This window comes from Piliocolobus tephrosceles, chromosome 21 (genome assembly GCF_002776525.5).
Source record: "Piliocolobus tephrosceles isolate RC106 chromosome 21, ASM277652v3, whole genome shotgun sequence".
Lineage (NCBI taxonomy): Eukaryota > Metazoa > Chordata > Mammalia > Primates > Cercopithecidae > Piliocolobus > Piliocolobus tephrosceles.
This window is the reverse complement of record NC_045454.1, coordinates 21,870,498-21,883,871: the sequence shown is the minus strand read 5'-3', so window position 1 is coordinate 21,883,871 and position 13,374 is coordinate 21,870,498. Positions and strand designations below refer to the sequence as shown.

Below are 13,374 nucleotides of genomic sequence, written 5' to 3'. Positions count from 1 at the left end.
GGGACTGGGCCAGCTCACCCCGCCCATCCCCCAGGCCAGGGGCCAGGGCAGCAGTGGGAAATGAGAAGAGGGTAGCACAAGGTCAGAAGCCATCCGTGAGTGCCACAGCCCTCTCCCCAGTCCCAGTTCGCGATACAGAACCTGGGAGCCTGCCCCCGCCTCACCTCTGCCCGGCAAATGTGGCTGCTTCTCTATTCCCAGGGGCCACAGGTTCTCCCACTGTCTCATATCACTGGGGTTCATCACCCAGTTAGGAGGGGCCAGTTTCCATCAGCCTTTCTCAACGTCTCTCAGTCAGTCTCTCCCTCCTCTCTCCACCCCAATATCCGCACCCCAGCTTGTAACATCCAACACTTCTTACCTTGTAAACACAATCCCCATCTGTCCTCCTCAGCTCCTACTTCCCTGTTATTCCATCTCTTACTCGTTAATGATGATAATAATAATGGTGGTAATAATAACAACAATAATAATAATTACAGCTCCAGCTTATCAGCGGTTCTCTATGTACCCAGCATTGGACTAAGCACAAGCAGTTTAAGAATTATACAACTCTGGGAGGTAGTTCTTTTTTTTTAGAGACAGGGTCTTGCCCAGGCTGGAGTGCAGTAGCACACTCGTAGCTCACTGCAGCATCGACCTCCTGGACTCAAGCGATACTCCCGTCTCACCCTCCCAAGTAACTGGGACTACAGGTGCACACCACCACACCCAGCTAATTCTCTTTTTTCTCTTTTTGAGACAGAGTCTTACTCTATTGCCCAGGCTGGAGTCCAGTGGCGCAATCTTGGCTCACTGCAACCTCTGCCTCCCAGGTTCAAGTGATTCTCCTGCCTCAGCCTCCCAAGTAGCTGGGGTTACAGCCGCCCGCCACCATGCCAGGCTAATTTTTGTATTTTTAGTAGAGATAGCATTTCACCATGTTGGCCAGGCTGGTCTTTTTTTTTTTTTTTTTTTTTTTTGAGACGGAGTCTTGCTCTGTCACCCAGGCTGGAGTGCAGTGGCCGGATCTCGGCTCACTGCAAGCTCTGCCTCCCGGGTTCACGCCATTCTCCTGCCTCAGCCTCTTGAGTGGCTGGGACTACAGGTGCCCGCCACCTCGCCCTAGTTTTTTGTATTTTTTAGTAGAGACGGAGTTTCACCATGTTAGCCAGGATGGTCTCGAACTCCTGACCTCGTGATCTGCCCGTCTCGGCCTCCCAAAGTGCTGGGATTACAGGCTTGAGCCACCGCGCCCGGCCGGCCAGGCTGGTCTTGAACTCCTGACCTCTTGATCTGCCTGCCTTGGCCTCCCAAAGTGTTGGGATTACAGATATGAACCACCGCGCCTGGCCTCCAGCTAATTTTCTAATTTTTATTTTTGTGGAGATGAGATCTCGTTGTGTTGCCCAGGCTGATCTTGAACCCCTGGGCTCATAAGATCCTCCTGCCTCAGCCTGCCAAAGTGCTGGGATGACAGGCATGAGTAAACAGTGGTATTACATTATACTTGCTGCAGCTCCTGCACTCTTCGTTTTTTGTTTGTTTATTTGTTTTGTTTTGAGATGGAGTCTCCCTCTGTCGCCCAGGCTGGAGTGCAGTGGCACGATCTCGGCTCACTGCAACCTCCACCTCCCGAGTTCAAGCAATTCTCCTTACTCAGCCTCCCAAATAGCTGGGATTACAGGTGCACACCACCATGCCCAATTAATTTTTGTATTTTTAGTAGAGATGGGGTTTGACCATGTTGGACAAGCTGGTCCCGAACTCCTGACCTCAAGTGATCCGCCCACCTCAGAGTCCCAGAGTGCTGGGATTACAGGCATGAGCCTTCGCACCTGGCCATGTGCCGTGTTTGTCAAGAAGGAAAATTAGCAAGGATGAAAGAGGTGTTCTGGCTCACCAGCACAACTGGACATGGGGTGTTTCTCAAAGGTAGGTCCAGGCCTCAAGAAAATAACACTAGTAATAAATTTTTTCAAAAAATAAAAATAAATGAAGTCTTTCTCTTTAACATAGTCAGAGAGCTTAAAAGAAAATTGAGAAGAAAGTAAGTTTCTCCCTGTGTGGTTCAGTTATTCAAAGCTGTGTCCACGGATCACCTCAATTCTCCCACGCCACCAACAGGCCCGTGTTCTACTGCTAGGAAAAAATTGCCCTCAGATGTCGCCAGGCCTGAGGAGCCACCGCAGGTCAGCCCTAGGGCATCCTTATTAAATACCTAGTGTGAACCAAATAAAATATTAGGTGCTTTCACGTACATGATTTCATTGAATCCTTAACATGACCACAAGAGGTTAATATTATTTCCATTATACAGATGAGGTAACTGAGGCCCAGCATCACACACAAAATCATATGTGAAAAGACTGTGGTAAAATAGAGTTGTCGGCCGGGTGCAGTGGCTCAAGCCTGTAATCCCAGCACTTTGGGAGGCCGAGATGGGCGGATCACGGGGTCAGGAGATTGAGACCATTCTGGCTAACACAGTGAAACCCCGTCTCTACTAAAAAATACAAAAAACTAGCCAGGCTAGGTGGCGGGCGCCTGTAGTCCCAGCTACTTGGGAGGCTGAGGCAGGAATGGCGTAAACCTGGGAGGCGGAGCTTGCAGTGAACTGAGATCCGGCCACTGCACTCCAGCCTGGGCGACAGAGCGAGACTCTGTCTCAAAAAAAAAAAAAAAAAAAAAAAAAAAAAAAGTTAGCAAAAGATCCAGGCACTTTGGGAGGCTGAGGCAGATGGATCATCTGAGGTCAAGAGTTCAAGATCATCCTGGCCAACATGATGAAAACCCCATCTCTACTAAAAATACAAAAATTAACCACGTGTGGTGACAGGCACCTATAATCCCAGCTGCTCGGGAGGCTGAGGCAAGAAAATTGCTTGAACCTGGGAAGTGGATGTTGCAGTGAGCCGAGATTGTACCATTACACTCCAGCCTGGGCAACAGAGCAAAACTCCGTCTCAAAACAACAACAACAAAAACTTGAGCCGGGTCAGTCTGACCCCAAGCAGCTTTCTCTCCTCCATCACCATGCCACCCGCGTTCTTATGTGTGATGGCACCCACAAATCTGACATGCCTATGTCATGTCCAAGGCCCTCTGGTCTCAGTTCTTCTCGTTAATTCACCACATCATTCATCCAGCAAATATTTATGACTACCTGCTCCATGACACGCCTATTCCGGACACTGGGGATACAGCCTAGAAATCATTCTCCAGCTAAGTGACACCTCGTAATCCCAGCTCATGCCTGCAATCCCAGCACTTTGGGAGGCCGAGGCAGGTAGATCACTTGAGGTTAAAATTTCGAGACCAGCCTGGGCAACACAGAGAGACCCCATCTCTAAAAAATGTTTTTGAAAAAGTAGTTGGGTGTGGTGATGCACGCCTATAGTTCTAGCTACTCCAGAGGCTGAGGTGAGAGGATCGCTTGAGCTGTAGAGGTTGAGGCTGCTATGATCGCACCACTGCACTCCAGCCTGGGTGACAGAGTGAGCCCTTGTCTCAAAAAAAGCATTCTCCTTGCAGAGCTTACATTCATGGTGGGGGAAGTTGGGCAATAGGTGACAGAGAGGTGTTTTAAATAGGGTACTCGGGAAAGGCTCTTTGAGATGTGACCTGTGAGCTGAGCCCTGCCAGGAATGGAAGAGTGAGCCATGGGGATTAGCTGGGGCTGGTGGATTCCAAGCAGTGGGAACAGCCATGCAAAGGCCTGGAGGCAGGAGCCTACCTACTGTATTGAGGACCATTGTGGCTGGAGCAGTGTCGGGATGGGAGAAGCTAAAGTCAAAGAGGGAAAGATCCTGGGGTCTTGGGGACTATTAGGAAGACTGACTTTTTTCTTTTTTTTTTTTTTCTTTTTTGTCGCTCAGGCCGAAGGTCAGTGGCACAATCTCGTCTCACCACAATATCCACCTCCAGGGTACAAGTGATTCTCCTGCCTTAGCCTCCCAAGTAGCTGGGATTATAGGCGCCTGCCACCATGCCTGGCTAAGTTTTGTATTTTTAGTAGAGACGGGGTTTCGCCATGTTATCTAGGCTGGTCTCGAACTCCTGATCTCAAGTGATCCACCCACCTAGGCCTCCCGAAGTGCTGGGATTACAGATGTGAGCCACCACACCTGGCCAACTTTGACTTTTATTTTTACTCTGAATGAGGTGGAACCAGCCAAGGGTTCTGAGCTGCCACAGGTGCTAACAGCGTTCCCCTGGGGAACAGATTGTTGGGGGTTGTGGAGTACAGAGACCAGGGAGGAGGGAGATTGGAGGCTGGACTCAGTCTAGTGGGAAGATAAGGCCTTGGGGGTGGGTAATGTCTCTGCTCCCTTCTGTGGGATGCCAGGTCTCAAACTGGCACCTACAGTCTCACCTCTTCCACGGTGCCTATCCCAGAGCCTACATTCAAACCCTAGCTCCACCGCTTACTAACCATGATCTTAACCCATCTGTGCAACAGTTTTCTCATCTGTAAAGAGGGGTGAATGTGAGGATTAAGTGAAGTAATACAAGTAAATTGCTTAGAGAAGTGTCTGCCACTCAGAAGCACTCAATATATTTCTCGGCAGTGCTGATCACATTGCTGTGGCTGGAATGCTTTCTTGGCAGTTGTTTAATCTTGAGACACACACATGCACACATCCTGAAAATGCCAGATACATGGCTCACGCCTGTAATCCCAGAACCTTGGGAGGCCAAGGAGGGAAGATTGCTTGAGCCCAAGAGTTCCCAACCCCACTGGGCAACACGGTGAGACCCCGTCTCTACAAAAAATACAAAAATTACCAGGGTGTAGTGACATGTGCCTGTAGTCCCAGCCACTTGGGAAGCTGAGGCACGTGGATCACTTGAACCCTGGAGGCAGAGGTTGCAGTGAGCCATGATTACGCCACTGCACTCCAGCCTGGATGACAGGGCGAGACCCTGCCTCAATTAAAAAAAAAAAAAATGCCAGATACAGAAACTTACTTTTAAAGAACACTCATTTGGAGCCAGAATGGGGCGGCTCACACCTGTAATCCCAGCACTTCGGGAGGCCAAGGCAGGCAGATCACCTAAGGTCAGGAGTTTGAGACCAGCCTGGCCAACATGGTGAAACCCCATCGCTACTAAAAATACAAAAATCAGCCAGGCATGGTGTGCGCCTGTAATCCCAGCTCCTTGGGAGGCTGAGGCAGGAGAATCTCCTGAACCTGGGATTTGGAGGTTGCAGTGAGCCAAGATCGTGCCGCTGCACTCTAGCCTGGGCAACAGAGCAAGATTCTGTCAAAAAAACAAACAAACAAACAAGACAACACTCATTTGGATGTAGCCCCCTCCCCCTTCCTGGGAGTCGCTAGGGCAGCAGGCCACCTCACTGCTAGAGATGTCCAGCAGGGAAGTGCCCTTGAACAGGAGCCTGGCCTTCACCACTTACTAGCTGGGTGGCCTCAGGCAACACACTCCCTTCCGTGCCCCTCTTCTTCAACATCTGTGAGGGCGATGACCACGGTACTTGCCTCCTGGGTGGTTGTGGGGATGAAATGAATCATGCCTGTAAGTGCTTAGCACAGACCCTATAAAAGATGCCCAGTGAGAGCCACACCCAAACTCCTCTCCCTGTTCTTCAACATCTTCAGAAACCGGCCCTTCCTCTCTGTGTTTCTCCCTAGCCTGGCTCCACCCGTCTCAGGCAAAGCAGCCTGTGTCTTGCTCACATTCATTCCATGGCCCTTCCCAACCTGCTCAAGCCAGTGGCTTCCCTTCTGCTTTTGGCAGACATTGATGCCTGGCCTTGACATCACTGCTTGAACCTCTTCGTCTGGGGGGAAATGGATAGGATATTTGTAATATGATTACAGATTGTCGTAACCAACAGGAAAAACAAGATCAGGGCTATGAGAGAGAGTGACAGGGTGGCCGTAGCTCAGGTTGAGCGGTCAAGGTAGCTGAGATGCAAAGGGTAGGGAAGACCCAGTATGGGGGGCTGAGGGGCATGGAGAGTGTTCCTAGCAGAGGGAGCAGCATGCAAGACCTTCAGACAGGAGAGAGCCCAGCCTCTTTTACCCTCAAAACAGACTCAAAGCTCTGCTTTTTCAGAGGCCTCCCAGGACTGACTCAATGTCTATCAATTATCTTGTATCTCTTTGGTATTTTCAGGACCCCCATCCAAGCAAACCCAGCAAGAAAATGTGCCTGAAAAATAGTCAATCAGCCGGATGATGGCCAGGCACGGTGATTCACACCTGTAATCCCAACACTTTGGGAGGCTGAGGCGGGTGGATCACCTGAAGTCAGGAGTTCGAGACCAGCCTGGCAAACATGGTGAAACCCCATCTCTATAAAAAATATAAAAATTAGCCAGGTGTGGTGGTACGCGCCTGTAAGGGAGGCTGAGGCAGGAGAATTGCTTGAGCCCGGGAAGCAGAGGTTGCAGTGAGCTGATATCACCCACTGCAATCCAGCCTGGATGACAGAGTGAGACCCTGTCTCAAAAAAAAAACATTATGTATATATATGTGTGTGTGTGTATATGTATGTGTATATTTTTTAAATAAAAAGAAATAAAGTCAATGAAAGCTTTTACTTCACAAAAGAAAGAGTCCCTTGAATTTTGCCTTTTCAAAAGCCGCCACTGTAGGATTCCTTTAAGTAGAGCCTCCCCCAATACCTGTGAAACGATGTCCAGCACAGAGCAGACCCTCAATCAGTATGTGACATGAATGGAAGGTTCTATTTACATCAGTGCAGCAAGCAGCTGGGTGCTGTGGCTCACACCTGTATTCCCAGCACTTTGGGAGGCTGAGGCAGAAGGATTACTTGAGCTCAGGAGTTCAGGACCAGCCTGGGCAACATGATGAGACCCCCATCTCTACAAAAAAAAATTTAAAAATTAGCCAGGCATGGTGGTGTGTGCTTGTAGTCCCAGCTACTTGAGAGGCTGAAGCGGGAGGATTCCTTGAGCCCAGAAGATTGAGGCTGCAGTTAGCCATCACCCTGCCACTGCACTCCAGCCCGAACAACAGACCAAGACTCTGTCTCAAAAAATAAATAAGACAGAATGCGGCAAACATAATGTTTACAGTTTACTTTGAAATGCATCAAAAATGTTTGATATGGGGCTAAATGGACAGATGTGTGATCAAGCAAGTATGGTAAAATCTAAGTGGTGAGAATGTTGGTGTTCACTATAAAACTCTTTCATCTTTTCATGATGTTTGAAATGTTTTCAAAATAAAATATCGCGGGGGAGGGAGGGAGCATACGTAATGAATTTATGGTATTCCACAGAATAAGGGAAAACGCAGTGACTATAAAGTGAGGAACCTCACGTTTTTTGCACAAATGTAGGCCCCTCCCCTTGCCAGTCATTGAGCTCTTACTGATGCGTGGCTTTGTGTGTTTGCATTCACATTCTGTTTATAGGCCTTGCCTCCGAGGAAGGCTGTGAATTCCCCAAGGGCAAGAATGCTGTCTCTGATTTCCAGTCCCCCACTGAGGGAATATTGGAGCTGGAAGCAACAGTTGTAGAATCCCTGCCTCCCTTTATACAGGAGGAAATCGCAGCCCCCAGAGGGGAAGTACGCTGCCTTCAGGCATCTTGCTCCTGATTGGAACACAAGTCTCCCAGCACCCAGGCTAGTGCCTGGGAGTGTTACAGAAACTTCACGGGGAACCATGAGAAGTCAGGTGCTGGCGTTAGACGCAGCCAGACCCAGGCCTGCTGTTTTCTCTGTGGATGCCCTTGTCCCACTGAGCTGCAGCGTCCTCATCCACACAGTGGTGACGAGAAGAGGGCTTCTGCCTTTGGGTTGTGGGAGACTTAAAGAACAAGAACGGGCCAGACGAAGTGGCCTTGCCTGTAATCCCACCACTTCGGGAGGCCAAGGCGGGAGAATCCCCTGAGCCCAGGAGTTTGAGAACAGCCTGGGCAATATAGTGAGGCCCTGTTTTGTTTTGTTTTGTTTTGTTTTGTTTTGTTTTGTTTTTGAGACGGAGTCTCGCCCTGTCGTTCAGGCTGGAGTGCAGAGGCGCAATCTCAGCTCACTGCAACCTCCACTTCCCAGGTTCAAGTGATTCTCCTGCCTCAACCTCCTGAGTAGCACCCACCATGCCCAGCTAATTTTTTTTTTTTGTATTTTTAGTAGAGACAGGATTTCACCATGTTGGTCAGGCTAGTCTCGAACTCTTGACCTCGTGATCCACCAGCCTTGGCCTCCCAAAGTACTGGGATTACAGGCATGAGCCACTGCGCCCGGCCAAAAAAATAATTTTTAATTAGCCAAGTGTGGTGGTGCGTGCCTATAGTTCCAGCTACTCAAGAGGCTGAGGGGGAGACTCCCTTGAGCCCAGGAGTTTGAGAACAGCCTGGGCAATATAGTGAGACTAGTGAGACCCCATTTCTAAAAAAAAAAAAAAAAAAAAAAAATTTAATTAGCCAAATGTGGTGGTGTGTGCCTGTAGTAGTTCCAGCTACTCAGGAGGCTGAGGTGGGAGGATTGCTTGAGCCCAGGAGGTCGAGGCTGCAGTGAGCCATGATCGCATCTCTGCACTCCGGCCTGGACGAAAGAGCAAGACTCTGTCTCAAAAAAAAAAAAAAAAAAAGAGAGAGAGAGAATATGAACAACTCTGTACATGGTACCTTGAGTCTAGCAAGTGCGCTATACTCAGTAATTGTAATCACTGTGCCTCTGGGCTTTGAATGGTGCACAGATCTGAAAATGGGGCCTTCTGTGCCCCCACTCAGATGGCTCCTGTCACCAATATGTCTTCCACCTGAGCCTTCCATCCTTCCCCCTCCTTCCCCTGAGAGGATCCCCAACCCCATCCCGTGTCTCACTTTTCTTATTCACCGATTCCCCCTCTCCGGTGATGCCAAAGGGCAAAGACCTCTGTTTTTCCAGAATATCCTTTGTAGCTCTTCACTGTTTCTCTCCCTCCACTCACTGACTGTGTAAACTTGGTCGTGTTTCTTAATGTGTGCAAGCCCCCACATGCTTCTCTATAAAATGGGGCAAAAACAGTCCCTTTCACCTAACTGGGTGGTTGGGAGGAGTCAATGATGTCATGCAGGTAACACTCCTGGCAGGCAGCCTGGTATGTCTTAACTGCACAATAAATACAAGTTATTGTTGTTATTCTTTTGGCGCCCCACTCCCTTGACTGAGGATGCTACCTCCTGGACCCAGACCATTCTCTCCCAGTGTGTCTGTCCCCACCAGTGGCTGGCAGTGCTTTTCCCTACAGGAGTCCTCCTGCCATTAGCCAGCACGAACTTTGCGCCCCAGTAAAGTGTAGTTTGCCCCCATTACCTGCCCTTTTACGGCTGATCAGCCTGAAATCTCCAGCTCAACCCACCCTGTGCATCAGACACCCCGACTCCTTCAGCAAAGTAACAAGAAAAGACAAGCCCCTCCCGCCTCCCTGTCCATCCCTCCTTAGGGAGTCCAGGGGACCACGATGAGACAGAATAGTGTATGGAGTTTATTCACAAATCCCAGTACAACTCCCTTCAGGGACTCCAGAAACCTGTCCCCCACCCCCAGCCCCTCCAGGTCATGTCAGCTGATGTGACAACGGCAACATTAGTCTCCCAGCAAGGGCGGGTGCCCATTTAGGGCATGATGTTGGCGACGCTCTGGAAGAGAGAAGGAGAGCAGGGTGAATGCTGGGTCCACAGTCATGACGAGGGCCTGAGACCTCAGCCCCACCCCTCAGGAGAAGCGCAAGGGGCGCTGGCTGCTCTAGCCCCGGAGTTATGTTCTGAGGAACAGCTTCAGGAAGACAGCATCTAAACTTAAGAACACGAGGAAGCCAGCCCCCGCAGCCAGAGGGGCTGGGGCCTCTGCAGGAACCAGCAAACCTCATGTATTTAGCCTCAGAGGATGCTCTGCAGCCCCCATAGCCCCGGATACACAAGGGTGGGTCTTCCTCCTCCATGACACACCCTCACCCTGGCCTGCACCCACTCTCAGGCAGCAGATATAATAAATGCAAAAAAAGCCTGGGCGCAGAGGCTTATGCCTGTAATCCCAGCACTTTGGGAGGCCAAGGAAGGGGGGGATCACTTGAGATTAGGAGTTCGAGACCAGCCTGGCTGATATGGTGAAACCCCCGTCTCTACTAAAAATACAAAAATTAGCTGGGCATGTTGGCGCACACCTGTAATCCCAGCTACTCAGGAGGCTGAGATAGGAGAATCACTTGAACCCAGGAGGTGAAGGTTGCAGCAAGCTGAGATTGCGCCACTGCACTCCAGCCTGGGAGACAGAGTGAGACTCTGTCTCAATAAATTAAAATAAAGAAAGAGAGTCAGGAGGTTACTTTGAGCCCCAAGTGGGAACAAGGATTCCACAGGAGCCTCTACACTGGGGTGACCTTGCACCAGGGAGAGGACAAAGCCACAGTCTCCTCCTCTCAGCATGAAGCAAAGGCATTTGCAGCAGGATGGGGACAGGAGGGAAGTCAGTCAGGAACAAGGACAGGGAGAGAGAAGGAGTGAGCAGTCAGCAGCCCTTCCCCCCTCCCTGGCTCCCAGGGGCACCAGGGCCCCGGAGGTGTTTTCTGCCAGCTGGTGTTTGCCTTGGTGGAAATGAAAAGCACCCAAAAGATGAGGGCAGGGTGCAAAGGGGAGGGAGCGGGTGGAGAGAGGGAAGCCCAGGACTGGGTATCAGGTTGGAGGGTCCAACAGACACTGGGAAGGGATCGGGGTGAGAGTGTCTATCAGGACACAGAGCAGAAAGGGGACACTGCATGGCACTCACCCTCCACAGAGCGGGAAGGTTGATGAAAGGCGTGTTGACCGAGGCCTGCAATCCAAGGACAAGAAGGTCAATTTCCAGCGTCCGACTCACAGCCATGCTAGGGAACTCCCAGGGGCCTTCTCTCCCCTACCCCGGAGTCCGCACTTACCCCAGAGGCTAACGGCGTGGTTGTGGCCCCTCCTTGATGGCCGGAAGATCCGCCTTGATGCTTGCCCTGTGGACAAAGCCCAGACTCTTGTTACAAACCCTTAATCCCGGGGGTCTCCCAGTTTCTTTTCCCCAGTGACCTGGTCCCCTCCAGGGTGACTGGGGCTGGGGTGGGAGGCACAGCTTAACCCACTGCCTTCTCACTATCCAGAAGAAAACCCAAAGCCCGTGCTCCCGTGGGCATTCTGCCTCCTGCTACCTTTTCTTCCCCAAAGCCCCTTTTAATTTCCTTAACAAAGTGCCCTCAGTCACGGAGGAGGGGCTGGTGGAAAGGGAAGGTAGAGGACCCATGCCATTATCAGGACCTAGTTTCACCTCAGCCCTGACCTCAAATCTACCCTTCTATGCCCTGTCTAGCCGCATCCCTAACTCCCCTGATCCTTGTCCTTAACCCAGCCCCAGACACTCAGCCATGCACCCCAGCAGCACCCCCAACCCCGGGTGCTGTTGTGAGCCCCAACTCCCACAGTGCACCTCTGCTCGTGGCACCCTGCAGCCTGCCGCGCCCACTCCTCTACTGCACCGTTCCTCCCCAGGCTCTGTCTGGCGGCAGATGTGGCTCTGGGCTTTGAGTTTGGAGCCAGTCACATCTTGCAGATCCCAGGACCCCTTATGGAGCCTGGAGAGTGAGGGCACACAGAAGTCCACCCGCTCCTGCTCCCCACGCTCCCTTCTTGGTATCTGTTCTGTTGTGAGTGGTGCTATTTGCCTGCCTCCAGTCTCTGTTCCCTCTACATATTTTATTTTATTATTATTATTTTTTGAGATGGAGTCTCACTGTGTTGCCCAGGCTGGGGTGTAATGGCGCGATCTTGGCTCACTGCAACCTCCGCTTCCCGGGTTCAAGGGATTCTCCTGCCTCAACCTCCTGAGTAGCTGGGATTAGAGGTGCCTGCCACCACACCCAGCTAATTTTTGTATTTTTAGTAGAGATGGGGTTTCACCATGTTAGCCAGGCTTGCTCTTGAACTCCTGACCTCAAGCGATCAGCTTGTCTCGGCCTCCCAAAGTGCTGGGATTACAGGCATGAGCCACTGAACCCGGCCTCTGTTCCCTCTACATAAATGGGTGAGAGAAACCTTCCAGAAAAACTCTCCTGGCTGGGCAGCGTAGGGGAAGAAAATCCTGGCCTGCCCTCCGCCAAAGCTGGGCACTATCCACAGGACCTTGGCACATCCCCTAATTTCTCTGAGCCTTTGTTTCCTTATCTGAGAATCAGGGTGCCAGCAGCCTCATCTTGACCACATCAGAGGGTAGTTATGGAGACTGCACAGGCCAAGGCTCATCTGCAAAAGCTGTTCCTCATGCTCACTCTCCTCACCAGGTTTTCTCCACAGTCAATGCCTTTGCACTGAGTGCCTATACTAGATCTTGATCTCAGGAACTGTTTCCCATTCCCCAGGAGAGGCTTCACGGTCCCCACTTGAGGCCCCCTTAACCAGGAGGGCAGCTCCCTGAAGGTGGGACGGGGTGCCTGCCACCCTGTCTGATACATGCTTTGCAGATAAGGTGGCTCATCCCGTCTGACCAGCTACCACCAGCTCCTCTGTAAGGGAGATGGGGAAGGGGGAGAAGCACAGTGATATAGCTGCCCAAGCTTCTTTCACCAAACGAAGACTACATGGACCCCCCAAATGTCCCAAGGGTTTAATCTTTCCCTCCCCCAACCCCCCGTTCCCCATTTCCCCATCCCTGTTCACCTACATTCAGCAGCTGGTTGGCCTCCTTGCTGGCTTGGTTGACCCCATTATGAGCATTCTGTGGCTCCTTCCCGGCCTGGCCAGCAGCATGGTGGGCACCTTGGCCAAGCTTCTCCACTTCCTTTCCAGCCTGGTCAGCAGCATGGTTGACCCCTTGGCCAAGTTTCTCTGCTTCCTTCCCAGCCTGGTGGACCCCAGTGTGGAACCCTTGGACCGCTTTGTCTGCTTCCTTTCCAGCCTGTTCAAGGGTATGGTGAACTCCCTGGCCAAACTGCCCTGCCTCCTTCCCGGCCTCGTGGACCCCGGTGTGGAACCCTTGGACCGCTTTGTCTGCTTCCTTTCCGGCCTGTTCAAGCGTATGGTGAACTTCCTGGCCAAACTGCCCGGCCTCCTTCCCGGCCTCGTGGACCCTGGGTTGGACACCATGGACTGCTATGTCTCCCTCTTTCCCAGCCTGCCCTGCTGTGGAGTGAATGTCATGGCCAAACTGCCCCGCCTCCCTTCCAGCCTGACTAATGCCATGATGGAGGCCTTGGACCACTCTGTCTCCCTCCTTCCCCACCTGCGAGGCAGCATGGTGGACTCCCTGGCCAAACTTCTCTGCTTCCTTCCCAGCCTCATTAACCCCATCGTGGATCCCATGGCCGAGCTTCTCTGTTTCCTTCCCAAACTGACTGGCAGCATGGTGGACCCCCTGGCCTAACTTCTCTGCCTCCTTCCCAACCTGACCAGCAGCATGGTGG

At 51.5% G+C, this 13,374-nt stretch overlaps 1 protein-coding gene across 5 annotated transcripts in view; it reads right to left on the bottom strand.

Moving 5' to 3' along the window:
• Positions 1–9,431: 9,431 nt before the first annotated feature.
• The window catches only part of SBSN (suprabasin), a 4,868-nt gene continuing 925 nt past the window's right edge, over positions 9,432–13,374 (bottom strand). For 2 of the 5 annotated variants that reach the window (XM_023196995.2, XM_023196996.1), the window contains exons 2-5: positions 12,636–12,869; positions 10,873–10,938; positions 10,725–10,769; positions 9,432–9,598 (exon numbers count right to left, since the gene is read on the bottom strand). In XM_023196995.2, coding sequence (XP_023052763.1) covers positions 9,575–9,598; positions 10,725–10,769; positions 10,873–10,938; positions 12,636–12,869 — 369 coding nt within the window. In that variant the 3' untranslated portion in view covers positions 9,432–9,574. Of the gene's footprint in view, positions 9,599–10,724; positions 10,770–10,872; positions 10,939–12,635 lie in introns of all 5 variants that reach the window. The other 3 variants (XM_023196994.2, XM_026448766.1, XM_023196997.2) reach the window with 3 other exon arrangements.